General features: G+C 33.6%; 1 protein-coding gene and 1 long non-coding RNA gene across 4 annotated transcripts; both read right to left on the bottom strand.

The window, feature by feature from the left end:
* Positions 1–1,559: 1,559 nt before the first annotated feature.
* On the bottom strand, positions 1,560–12,134 carry LOC122309946 (wall-associated receptor kinase 2-like). Of its 2 annotated transcripts, none has more exons than XM_043123761.1 (5): positions 11,081–12,133; positions 10,322–10,507; positions 8,659–8,853; positions 4,693–5,719; positions 1,560–1,831 (listed from the first exon to the last, which is right to left on the bottom strand). In XM_043123761.1, the coding sequence occupies exons 1-4, from the start codon at positions 11,931–11,933 to the stop codon at positions 4,695–4,697; spliced, it is 2,259 nt and encodes a 752-aa protein (XP_042979695.1). In that variant the 5' UTR covers positions 11,934–12,133; the 3' UTR covers positions 1,560–1,831; positions 4,693–4,694. The 2 variants fall into 2 exon arrangements, with proteins under 2 accessions (XP_042979695.1, XP_042979696.1); XM_043123762.1 differs by lacking the exon at positions 1,560–1,831 and adding an exon at positions 3,032–3,380 and having other exon boundaries at positions 11,081–12,134.
* On the bottom strand, positions 6,115–8,331 carry LOC122309950. 2 transcript variants are annotated; one of them, XR_006242571.1, is made up of 4 exons: positions 7,294–8,331; positions 6,649–6,731; positions 6,541–6,575; positions 6,115–6,403 (listed from the first exon to the last, which is right to left on the bottom strand). It is a non-coding gene; the product is annotated as an uncharacterized LOC122309950 (long non-coding RNA). The 2 variants fall into 2 exon arrangements; XR_006242570.1 differs by lacking the exon at positions 7,294–8,331 and having other exon boundaries at positions 6,649–7,269.
* Positions 12,135–13,172: the final 1,038 nt, after the last annotated feature.

The raw sequence follows: 13,172 nt of genomic DNA, 5'->3' as shown, positions 1-13,172 counted from the left end.
TGTAAAAATACCAAGAAAAATGACAAAAAAAAAACGAGCATGGAAGCTCACGACTGACCTACAAAAATGGTGAAAAAATAGACGAAATAAAAATGCTAGAGAGGAAGAGAAATGCACGATTTTACAGCAAAAGAGAAACCAAAAATCAAATAGATTAAAATGAAACTAATACCAGCCGAAAATGGTGCAAGAGAGCTACAGCAACACCCAGATTTGTAGAAGAAAAAGAGAAAAATGAAATGAAGAAGAAGAAGAGAAGCAGTGGCGCGGGGTAGAGAAGAAGAAAGGAAGAAGAAATAGATGGGGGAAGAAAAAAGATGGAGGCTACTACGCATGGAGGATGCAGGTTTCGCGGGTTCAATAGCTGAAAGTTGAAGAAGAGAAGAAAACAAAAGAAAACAAGGAGGAGGAGGAAGAGAGCAATCGGCGTAGCAGAGTAAAGAAAGGAAATGAAGCCCTAAGAGTATCCTCATCTCATTCCTCATCCCCATCTCTATAATTTAACTTAAAATCACCTTTCCTCAAAATTTTCCCTAAATTTTATTCATCTTTCAAAAACCTCCTACATCTCATTCCCCATCCCTATCTCTATTATATTAAATAATATTTTTCTATTCTTTTTTTATTACTTTTTTCTTTCACTTCTATTTACAAATTTAACTACTCAATATTTTTTCTTATTTTTTGAACTATTACTCTAGTGAATATTTTAAACAAAAATTTAAATTATTTTTTTGTGAATATAATAATATTTTTAAAATTTATTTTTTTATTTTTTCTTAATTAATTAAATTATTTTTAACATTATTATTTAAAACTATAATAAATATGAGTATAAAAGAAAGTGTAGATGATTGAAAAATTATTTATTTTATATATTAGAATAAAATATTAATAAAAATGATTTAGGGAATGAATAGTGAGTCCCCAAATATGGGGACTTACTGTTTATTCTCTAAACTTTTTCCCTAAAATAGGGATCCGGATGTGGAGGGTATTTTGACCAAAATCCCAAAATAAATTTCAAATTATGGGGAATATAGAGCTTTAGGGAACCGGATGGGGATGCTCTAAGGCTTGGCCGAACAATGTCATTTAAGGCGAGAGGATGCTGGGTTCCAAAATTGAATGGGCTTGGCCCAAAACAGAAGTAAACAAAAACAAAAACAAGCCCATTCTGAAAAAGAAAGGTCCAATAAAATAAAAAACACACAATAAAATAGATAAAAGACAAATAAAAAGTCTACAACTAAATATAAATAAAAATAAAACAATAAAACCCAATAATATCATAATTTAAAATAGAGAGGAATTCAAATAATAAACAATAATCAATTATCAAGAAAAACACATTAAAATAAATTTCACAACTTAGTAATCATAAAGTAATACAATGAAAATCATGCTAAATTTAAAACAAGAGAACCAATATTAATAATAAATTAGATAATTATTTAATTCAAACACACGAAAATGCAGGGTATCACATGAACAATAGTAAAAAAATACCGAGCTCCACAAATAGAGACAGTATGATAACCTCCCCAAATATCACAATGTAGTCGATGAAAAGGAACTAAACTTTTATTTGCATGAACTGGAAAAGGTAAACGGTTATGCTTAGAACGAGCACAAGTATCACAATGAGAAAGGGTACATAGACTATCAAAAATAGTAGGAATAGTAAAGCTTGAATGGTGACCTAGATGGCAATGCCATAGGGTCTTATTTTTATTATTCTAAACAGAGAAAGCAGTGCATTTTTGGGGCTGAAAAATGTAGAGTCCATTGCAAGCTTCTTCACCCGCTCCAATCAGCCTCATTGAAGGTCCTGGAAAAAAACAATGAGAAGATGAGAAGATAGGACACAAGATAGAATGCATGGGAATAGGTCCTTATACCATGCTAAGAAATAGATTTTAGAAAATATTTTCTTTATCTATTCATTGATTTCATACACGTCTGTATAAACTTGAATATGATAATGTACATATGAAAAGAAGAATAATTTGCTGTACAAAGATTGTGTAATGGCTAACTAGCTAAAAGTGTGGGATTTCTGAAATTGTAGAATCTTGCTATGATGGGGTAATTTTGATTCGGTAAATATCTCTCTCTTAGTAGTATTTTCTCATATGAAGATTCGCAGTAGAGTCTTGATACTAAATATTACATCCCAATTACACTTAACTCTCACGCAGCCAAGTAGAATTTTCCTTTTCTTAATGCTTTCCCATGTAATTATAGAGTGCAAACATGTAATTATATAAATAGGGTGTCGATTGCATCTAATTGAATAGTATTTCTCTCTGAATTGCACTCGAGGCAAGCAAAGATCGAACGGTCATCTGGAATTAGCATGAGAAGATTTCAGAGATCATGCTTTCAAACCGTACAAACACAGCGAGGACTGATTCTGAAAACTGTCCTCCATAGATGATCATGATGCTTGTATTGATGCAGATAATTATTTGTAACAATATATTCAAGCTCAAAATATTTTCCCCGAATGAACATCGATCAAATACATTCTTACCATTCTATTTTTTTTTTTTTTCTTTTCTTTTTTGGGTCTGAAATATTTAGAACGCAAGCAAGCAAAAGAGTGGTCTAAAACATTCTTTCCAAACTGGCCGGCCTTTTTGAAAAAAATTTGGATATTGTACAAAGCAAAATGATAAACACACATCATATTTTATAACATTTTATACAACAATGTTTAAAAAGATGGGCATTTTTGTAAACTATCTTATAAAATTAACATCACTTTACAACATGTGTTGTGTAAATTATTTTACAACCTTATTTTACAACATGTGTTGTGTAAATTGTTGTGAAATATGTTGTGTATATATCATTTCTCTTGTAGAAATTTTACTTCAATTCAAATTAAGCATCACCAAATAAAAGAATAGAGATGAGAATTCACATTCCCATCGTGAAACCAAAAACAAAACAGACAAACAAAAATTAAGAAGCTTAAAGGCATGCATAAAGCCTTTCTGAGAAAGAAACCATTCACATTCATGAGTAGATAGAAACATTTAAGGAGTTTCATTCATGAGTAGATAGAAACATTTAAGGAGTTTGATGTTAGCCATTTAACCTAAGTAAAAGTAATGCTATATATATTGTCTTTGGAAAGGATACAATACGAATGAGTCTAATATCAAATATCTGGAAAATTAAGGAGAAAAGAAAAGGCACCAATATCCAATGTCAACTTAAAAGATCTAGAATATAACTTGTGCGCTCAATGAGAATCCGTGATTTAATATTCCAAAACCCTTTAAATATAAAAAAACATAAAAGATACTAGCCTTCAATATCTAATGTAAAGCGACATGTACAGAAACCGATCGAACAGAACTCCAAAATCCCTAATGGAAAGAAAAACAAAAATGTGAATAGAATATTCATACAATCCATATTTCATCCACATGAGATTCCAAGATTGTAATTAGTCGAGAACCAATAAAGGAAAATAAAAACCATAAGCTAAGTAAATCCGCATACTCACTTTAGAAATTTATAAGGTGATGAGGAAAAAAAACATCTAAAAAATCCTGAAAATCATTTATTAAAATACACACACACACACGCGTGTATATATATATCCTTCTACAGTTCCATTTTGGGGAAATAAATTAGGAGAGCAGAACTTAGGATCAACTCTTATTTAACAGAAAAAAAAAAAAAAATCAACGATATATTATTGTAAATACCGTACCAATATTGTAGAATAAGAATGAATATGCGTTTAGTATATACGGATATATAACTCTTTATAGTGTAAATTATGTCCTAAATGAATTTTATTTCAGCTCTTTTAAATTAATGACCACAAACAACGTGCATGCAATGAATTTCACTACAAGAAAAATAGACAATTACGACCAATTTATAGGAACGAAAAGATTATTAGCAACCAATTTTGATTGCTAATAGTCTTTTTGTTGCTATAAATTGGTCACAATTGTCCATTTTTCTTGTAGTGAATTTCATATTTTAGTATCAATATTGTTTAACTTAACCAACATATGGTGCATGGATGTCAGGTCAGAATAAAGTAGCTATATATAGAGGAAAAATATAGCTGCAAGCACAACGATGCACTAATTTGCACACCAATTTGATGTGATTGGTCAAAAAATAGATTTTATTGAAAGTAGTGTTAATTTAACTTTTAAGTATGAATGAATTAGTATTAGTACACAGATTAGTACGTGACTTTATTTATATGTAGCAAAACTTATATATAGGTACTTAGGAGGAAAATCTATCTAATTTATGGGCCGGACAAGACCAGGACAATAAAATGTACGCGGGGGGACCGGGGGGAGGGGAGAAATAAGGAGAGAAGAAACGACGAGCTATATCTTGGGTTGGTAAGAAAACTATCTAGCTAGTTATGATATGTGATAAGATAACACAACATAAAAGATGAAAAAAGAAAGTGTTGTCATAAAAAATAAAAAATAAAAACATAACATAAAGGACAGGGCCATATATATACAAATATCTAACCAAAGATAAAAATTAATTAAAGATAACATCACAACATCATTTTAAACATTTCTAAGGAACATCTAATAGAAATAATGAAGCCTGGTGCGAGAAAAGAAAAGCAAGGCAGCATGAAGCTTAAGATATAACACATGAAAATATATTGACCTGGAGTAATGTACTCACCTTCATCTACCATCATCCGATGGTTTCAAGGCTTGGGTTCTCATACTGATCTCGTATCCAGCAGTTGTACTGGTAGAAGAACAACCATTGTCAACACCCATGTTGAAACAGTGTATTGCAGGTGCGGTGACACCAATGTCCGGCTCTTCTTTACATAGATTTTCTTTTCCCAATTGATGCTTCTCCATACTTCTCAACCCATCCAGCTCCATTGCCACTTCCTTCATTGTAGGCCTATCCTCCCCTCTAACACTTAAGCACCGTTTTACAAGATTAGCAACTTCATCTATCTCATAAGTATTACCATCACTTACAAGATGGTCCACAATAATTTGATGTAAGCGATCCTCTTTTACTGCATAACTAAAGTACATAGCTAGATTTCTATCAATTTCAGGTCCATCAAAAGAAATTGCTTTCTTACCTGTCAATAACTCAGCCACAACAACACCAAAGCTATAGACATCACTTTTTTCTGTAAGTTGACTACTATGAAAGTATTCTGGGTCTAAGTACCCCAAAGTTCCCTGTACCAAAGTACTTATTTGTGTTTGATCAAGTGGGACCAATCTTGAAGTTCCAAAGTCTGACACCTTTGCTAAATAATTATCATCTAAAAGTATATTTGCAGGCTTCACATCCCTATGTATAATTGGTATGGAAGCCGAGAAATGCATGTATGCAAGTGCTCCTGCAATATCTGTTGCTATCTTCAAGCGCTTTTCCCATGAGAGTGAGGATGCTAGAACTTTATCATGAATGTGCTTCGAAAGAGTCCCATTTGTAATGAATTCATAAACTAGTAATGGCATGTCTGTTTCTAGACAACAACCTAAGAGCTTAACAACGTTTCTATGGTTAATTTGGGTAAGTACAATCACCTCATTAATAAATTGTTCAATTTGGCTCTGATCACAAAATTTTGATTTCTTAATAGCGACTAGTTTATTATCTGGTAAGAGTCCTTTATAGACAGTTCCATAACTTCCTTGGCCAAGGACTCTACTCTCATGATAATTGTTTGTAGGGGTGTGCATCCGGATCCGGATCCGGGTATCCGGCCAAAACCGGATCCGGATCCGGATTTCAAAATCCGGGCGGTTATCCGCCCGGATTGAACCCGGACTCAATCCGGGCGGGTAACCGGATTCAATCTGGATATCCGGATTATAACCGGATATCCGGATTTTTTTTTTTTTTGGCTTTTAATCCCGGATATCCGGGTTATACCTGGGTTCAATCCGGGTTTTGGAAAAAAAAAAAAAAAATCTAAAAAAATCTTTATAACTTTAAAAAGAAATTATATCACTTTTTTTTTTTTAAAAAAAATCTGATCTCATATTTAGATTGCCTAGATTTTTTTTAAAAAATAATCAAAGCACTTTAAAAGAATTTTCTAAAAAAAGTAATCAAAGAAAAAAATAAATAAAAATACAAACTAGATAATATTGTTGTTACATCATAATGCAAAATATAAATTTACAAAGAATAAAATAAATAATAATACATCACAGCAGCTAATTAAACTAATACAATATCCATTGTAATAAACAAAATTCCAACTAAGCTTCAAATGCAAGGATGTGGTTGAGACTGGCCAACAGCATCCACGGTTGTCCTAGCTGAACATGGGATTTTGTCTGACCTTATCATAAGTCATGGTATCATTCAGTGCCAAAGTTAATAGCGGTGAGATGAGGTCTGGATTTCCCTGAAACAATATATGGAAATGTTACAAGATCTAATAAGAAAGCATGAAAGCAACATATTCAAGCTTTAAATACAACATAATTGTGAAGCAGACCAAGACTATTCAACATAATAGGAGTGCATGTTGACAGGATTTACCTTTATACCAGTATAAAGGGTTCCCTTGATACTTGCTGTTAAGAAGGAGATGTGAATATGGATCAATAGCTCATTCCAGAATAAAAAAGTAGCGTTTGAAGAACTCACATTGAAACTCAGAACGCTGTCTCCGTTGTATCAAATCAGCAGCACTAGCATTTTTGACAAATGATCCTAACAAGAGATCACAACTGGTAAAATATAATCAAACCATCATTTTAGGTCAAAGTATTGTGTTTCCATCTCAACATGTGTTTCTTGTATACCTACACATCATTGATTCATCTTTTCTCATCTAAGAAAAGAGTATCTAATTCAGATTTTTTTATAGCTATTAGGGTCATCATTGTTTTTGGCAATTCTCTAAATTTCTAAAAAGTCCTAGAAACAGCTATACTGGCTTCCTTTAGCAAAGTGAGTATTTGTTAGAACTTAATAAGTAGATGTGAAGGTAAAGTGGTCTCAGACCCAGATTTATGGAATAATGGTCAGTATAACAATTCTGGCCAGTTAGCATGCATAGTGCATAAATCATGCAATTCATAATCCACAAAAATATGTCATAAATAATTCTCATTCATTCCAAGATCTCATTCGAATAGACTGCTAATATAATAAAAATCAAATCAGCAACAATACAAATATATATATATATATATATGCAGGGCAGGGGAATGTGCATGCATGCATGGAAATAATTACAAGCAAACATTATCACAAGCATTTTAACCTTTTACTGCACAATGTGCTTACTTTTGGTCAAACTGTACTTATGCCACAGCTTTCTTAGCTATAGGGAAGCATTGATCTCATGTGCTGCCAGGGAAATAATAGCTGTATTAGATTTTTTAAATTTTTAATGAGATGAGAAAGAGATAAGATTACAAAATATTATTTTAAAGGGGGAGGTGGAGGTGGAAGGATGACTGGATGAGTCCCTTTGAGATGCTGTGGGGGTGGTGGGTTTATTTCCAACACACAAACCAAAGATAAAAAAGAATAAAAAATTAAAAGCAGCAGCAAAACCATGATCAAAGGTTGAGAGGGAGACAAACAGCGTCTCTGATTCCTCTCTCTCTTTTTTTTTCTCCCTCTCTTTCAGTTTAGTTTATCATGGTCATCACTGAATTCTAGGGTTTTGATTTCCCTGCCTGTATGGATCACTAGCATTGGTTCTGGTTGTGTTGCTCTTTGGGAATTCACAGCTTGCTCTTTGGTCAGCTAGCGTTTAGTATGTGATTTGTATCCAACAAATGTTGAAGACAGCTCGAAACTAACAGTTCAAAAAATAATTTAGAATGGTTTGTAAGCATAACCCTAGAAACTAACAGTTCAAAAAATAATTTAGATAAAAAGGGTCAAAACAGTGGTCAAAGATGTGGGCAGGATGGTGGGGGTGAAGATCAGGATCTTGCATAAGCGCCGAAAATGAAAGCATGAAAATTTCAAGTGCAAACTCAATGACCCAAATAATGAATGCATCAATGTGAAATCAAATTAAAACCCTAGACCAACAGAATCACAAAGAATCAGAAAACTCACAACCAGCAAAATCACAAATACAAATGCAAAATCGCAAACCCAAATGGCAAACCCTAAACAGATCTTGAGAGATCAACACTGTAAATTAGAGCCATAATTTTGCTAAACAGAGAGATTCAACTAGCAAAACATCCAAATTCGTAAATCACAAGCCAAGAAATGTGTAAATCAGAAAAGAGATAACATCACGCGAAAATCAAACGTAAACCCAGACAAAGGAATCCACCCAAATCGAGAGAGAGAGAGAGAGAGAGAGAGAGAGAGATTAACATACCTTAGGTTTCAAGAGAGAGAGAGAAGATTTGCTATGCAATCGCCACGGGCCCTAGGGTTCTTGAGAGACGAACGGGAGAGAAGACGAGTGAGAGACCGGGTGTCGTTTCGGGGGAAAAAATAATAGTAACCCCCGGTTACGGATTACCGGGTTATAAAACCGGATCCGTAACCGGATCCGGATTTATAACAACCGCCCGGGTGTAATCCGGGCGGATAACCGCCCGGATTCACCCGGATCCGGATTTCCGGACCGGATCCGGAAAAAAACCGGTCCGCATGCACACCCCTAATTGTTTGTAGCTTTTTCAAGTTCTTCCACGCTAAAGATTTTGACTGCTTGCATGGAAGTTCTATCATTTGAGAGTTTTTGTTGTAGCAACAAGCCACCATTTTGTTGGAAGAATTTCTCTTTCAGCTTGAACAGTTTTCTTCTTTTTAGTCCGCAGTATAGTGAAGAACCTCCCACAAACAATACTACGAGGCCAATGCCAATAGCTGCACATGTTCAAACATGCATTGTGATCAAAGTTTTCTAGTTGACATGCTATTTTTGTTTTCACAAACGGTTTGAGAAATTTAAATCAATAAGCAAGTAACATATATATGAATTATAGGAAGATGGCTCAATCAAGATCACTTGAGTTAAAGCATAGTTAGTGTCTATCACATAAGCAACATTTATAGAATATAATCTATATATATATATATATATAAACATTGAAATATATGCATTCCAACTAGTTTAGAGAAAATATTATATAAATGAGTAATGCTATATGTAGTTTTAGGGTGCTCATGTCCTGCCTACCATTTTTAAAAAGAATGAGGTTCACCATTAAAAGCTTAAGACTAAATATAGTCCTATGGCGCGTAAAACTTGCTTATTCCCTTTAAAAAAGTGAAATTCACTATTAAAAAATAAATTTTTCATATAGGTTCAAGATTTGTCAACTTTTTTCGAAAAGAGTATATGAGACTTAGACTTACTCACTTTAAGATTGTACAATTTACTTTTTCATTAAAAATTGAGTTTTTCAAGTGGATACCATATCTATCTATTTTTTGAAAATAAAATACATGAGACTTGCATACTCTAACATTGCATAAATCATTTCCTTCGATAAATATATACAACAACTACAGGTCGTGCTATTTCGTAACAGGACGATGATATATATAACTTGCACGAGATTATCACTATCACAAATAAACAAATATATATTGAATTGAAAATAATATAGATATTCACGAGAAAGACTGAAAGCAGGCTGAACATAATCGTGTCCTAGCTTAGTAATGCATCCATGAAATAGGGAATAGGCCCATAGAGCACTAAGCCAGCAAAAGTAGGGCAAAGAGTAGGAGATGAATTCACGAAAAAGACTAAAAACAGGGTGAAAGCTTAATAATGCAATGATGCATGAACAGGGAAGGCCCACGGAAGACTAAGCCGGCAAAAGTAATAAGGAAAAATATATACAGCAACTTCATAATTTTTTATATTATTAAAAAATGTAAATTTATTATTTTATCTTCTTCTTTTTTAAATTTAAAAAATGATGATATGTTGGGTGTGAGGCTGTAGCAGTTCTCAAGTAATAAACACCATGTGATCGATCTGTCTGTTACTTTTGATAAATAAGTGAAGGTCCTGACAGCGCATGCTGCCCAAGCAGGCCAATGGCATAGATCCCAAAAGTGATACGTGGGACAATCATCGACCAAGAAAGCCAATGGACGAAGAAGCTGTGATTGAAGTTCAAAAATAATATTGAATTAAATATCTTTGAGGCATTGCTTTTAATAAAGCAATAAAAAAGATTAATTCAAGGTAAGTGTTAGGTTTATAATTAATGTATCTTACAAAAGTAATTAGTTTGTAAGATTTCTTTATAGACTAAGCATTTCTCTCCATTTAAATCAATTTACCCATGTGAGCGAACAATTATAATTAGATACGTACCAATTACTGCAATAATGATAATCTTAGAATATTGGCTATCGCTGGCTTTAGGGCTGCAACCTGTTCCGTCTATCTTTCCATCGCCTTCGTATCCGTCGGGACAAGTACATTTGAAACTCCCTTTAATGTTGGTGCATTTTGCAGTAGCATTGCAAGCTGGTTTCCGAACTTGGCACTCGTTAATATCTGAAACACAGTATCATGAATTCCTACCCAACAAATTTTAAAAAAAAAAAAAAAAAGGACTTGAGGTACTATTATTTCAGCATATCTGTTACCTATATATATATATATTAAAAGGATCTTACATATTTCTATGGTCTTTGCTACCAAAACAAACCCACTCAAATCTTGAATATTAATGTCGTTATAAGATTTTAAAAACTTTTTCATCATATAGCAGTATTAATAGATTTTCCATTACTTGTTTCTTTGGTTTTACAACTCCTTAGCTCTTCTATCATTTTATATTATTTTTCAACAAAGAATCATCTTATTTTAATGCTTAATTCGACTGCCGTCAAAATCAAGGTTCACTCAAATTCTTGCTCCATGCAAATTGATGATCCGGACATCAAGTTTATAAGGCAAAAGCTTGAAGGAATCTTTTTTCATATAATCAAGACGATATGAGCACGCATAGCTGAAATTAAGTAGCAAAGTTTCTATATTTTTCAATATTAATTCTACATAAAACTTCTCTCCCTAAAATTTATGAGAATCTTTTATCAGATGTGCAACTCGTACGTACGTACGTACCTTGGCAACCATGGGGGAGGTATGGGTTTCCTTCATAACCTTTATTGCACTTGCAACGGTACCCATCACCATTTTCTGGATCATAGCATGCGCTATTCCGTCCACAAACGTAATCCGGCTTGCTCCGAGCAGTTTCACATGTTTTATTACCGATTGCCCAATCAAGAACCATTGGAAAAGTATCATTTATCTCAGCTCGCTTATTTTTAAGATAATCAGGGGAGAATTTGAACTTGCCTTCTTTAGCCACAAAAGCAAAGCTGCATGGACTGAAGTCCCATACTTCTGCATGATTATTATAGCTACGTGCTTCCAAAGTAAAGTTCTTCAATCCTTTCGGAATCTCAACCTGGCAACACCCAATTCCAGAGCAAGATCCTTTGAAAACATTTCTAAGACTTTGACAAGTAGAGGTGCAGCCTATGGAGAAAGGTTCGTTGTTCTGGAAAGCATTGAGGAATGCGTAAGTGTCACAGCCGATGGCCACGAACTTGTTTTTGGTGTTGGAAATTGTGAAATGTTTGACACGGAGAGAGGGAGAATTTTCAAGCCTAGGCACACCACTCGAGTTTTGGTAACATTGATGGGCTATAAACATCAAGACTTCAAGCTCGCCTTGGATGGAATCAATGTTGTTGACAATCAAATTTCCCAACATTGGTTTGGAATTGCTGCAATTGATAAAATAATTATGATTAAGGTAGCAATTTTCAGTTGTACCAAATGGATAAGGGATCTCAACATCTCCACACCGGTGCTGGCAGCTTGGCTTGGCTAATGAAGCTGCTGCTGCCATCTTCGATAACATGACAACAACGCATGCCACTTGAAAGAGCATCCTAAGGAAAGCCATTGCTCCCTCTGTTTAGAGAATTAAGGGATTCGAGTTGTTTTGTCTCCTGTAAGACTTCTTGCACATGCTAGTCTTTTAAAAGCTGGATGGAGGCTGGCTAGGAGTGGAACTAGAATTTCTAATTACTTTTGGGGTGGGGGTAGGGTGACAAATTGAATTTTCAAAAGTATATTCTAGAAAAGAAATCTCAGAAAACTTCACTTTTAGAGGATTTTTTTTTGCTCATGGAGGCTGAAGGCCGCCCAAGACACAATTATATTTAAAATCATTACCGAGGTATATGATTTATTTTCATGATATATTAATCTTTCTAACTCTATTATTGGACTCCCTGTTGATTCAGTAGAGTTTAATTTGGATCAATTTTTTGTTGTAATGAAACTCGCTAAATGTAAAATACGTATATCCTAATAGCTAGGATACAAAGAACACGTACTCCACATGTGATCTAACAAGTAATAGGATCAATTGATGAACTCAAGCAATTAGATAGGTCTGATTTAGTATGTAATTTGACTAGTTATAAATATCCATATCACACCAACTCTTTTAGATTTTAAATAAATAACAAATAGAGATTCAAGCTTGTTTCACTACGTACTTCACTCCCATCACTTCAAAATATGAAAAACACTTTCTATCTTGAGCACTAAATCAAAATCACAACTAGATTTGATTATTTAGGTTAGGTAGGACCTGTGACGCCACACATCTTGGCCAAGACTAGGACGGATATATAAAGTATTCAACGTGAAATCTTCTAGCTGTTTATTAAACATTGAGGAATGATATTCTTTTTTTTTTAATTTTTAATTATCCATATTCTAAGTAATAACGGCTTGATATTTCAAGTAGGGCTTTCCTATACATCAACACCACACATTATATTTATTTTAATTTTTTTTATTTTTGTTAAATTAATTGATTTTTTTTATTAATTATTCATATATTACATATTTATTAAAAAATAAAAATAAAATAATAAAAAGAGATGTGTGAGATAAAGGATGATGATGAGTAGAATAGGTCGTCGCATGGAGAACCCTAACAACTTCCTAAAACCCCACGCCAATACAAACCACGGGGAAGATGGGGATGAAAAAAGCTGCAGACTGGTAAAAGATATGAAAAAATCCTATTCGAATTGATTTTAGCTCGAAAGAAAACAAAGAAAGTACACAATCTATTCGAACTTGCTCGATACGTCTGAATTGAAAAAGAAGCTGTACGTAATGGTTA

The sequence above is a fragment of the Carya illinoinensis genome, chromosome 5 (genome assembly GCF_018687715.1).
Source record: "Carya illinoinensis cultivar Pawnee chromosome 5, C.illinoinensisPawnee_v1, whole genome shotgun sequence".
NCBI classification, from domain to species: Eukaryota; Viridiplantae; Streptophyta; class Magnoliopsida; order Fagales; family Juglandaceae; genus Carya; species Carya illinoinensis.
This window is presented reverse-complemented; position numbering and strand designations above follow the sequence as displayed.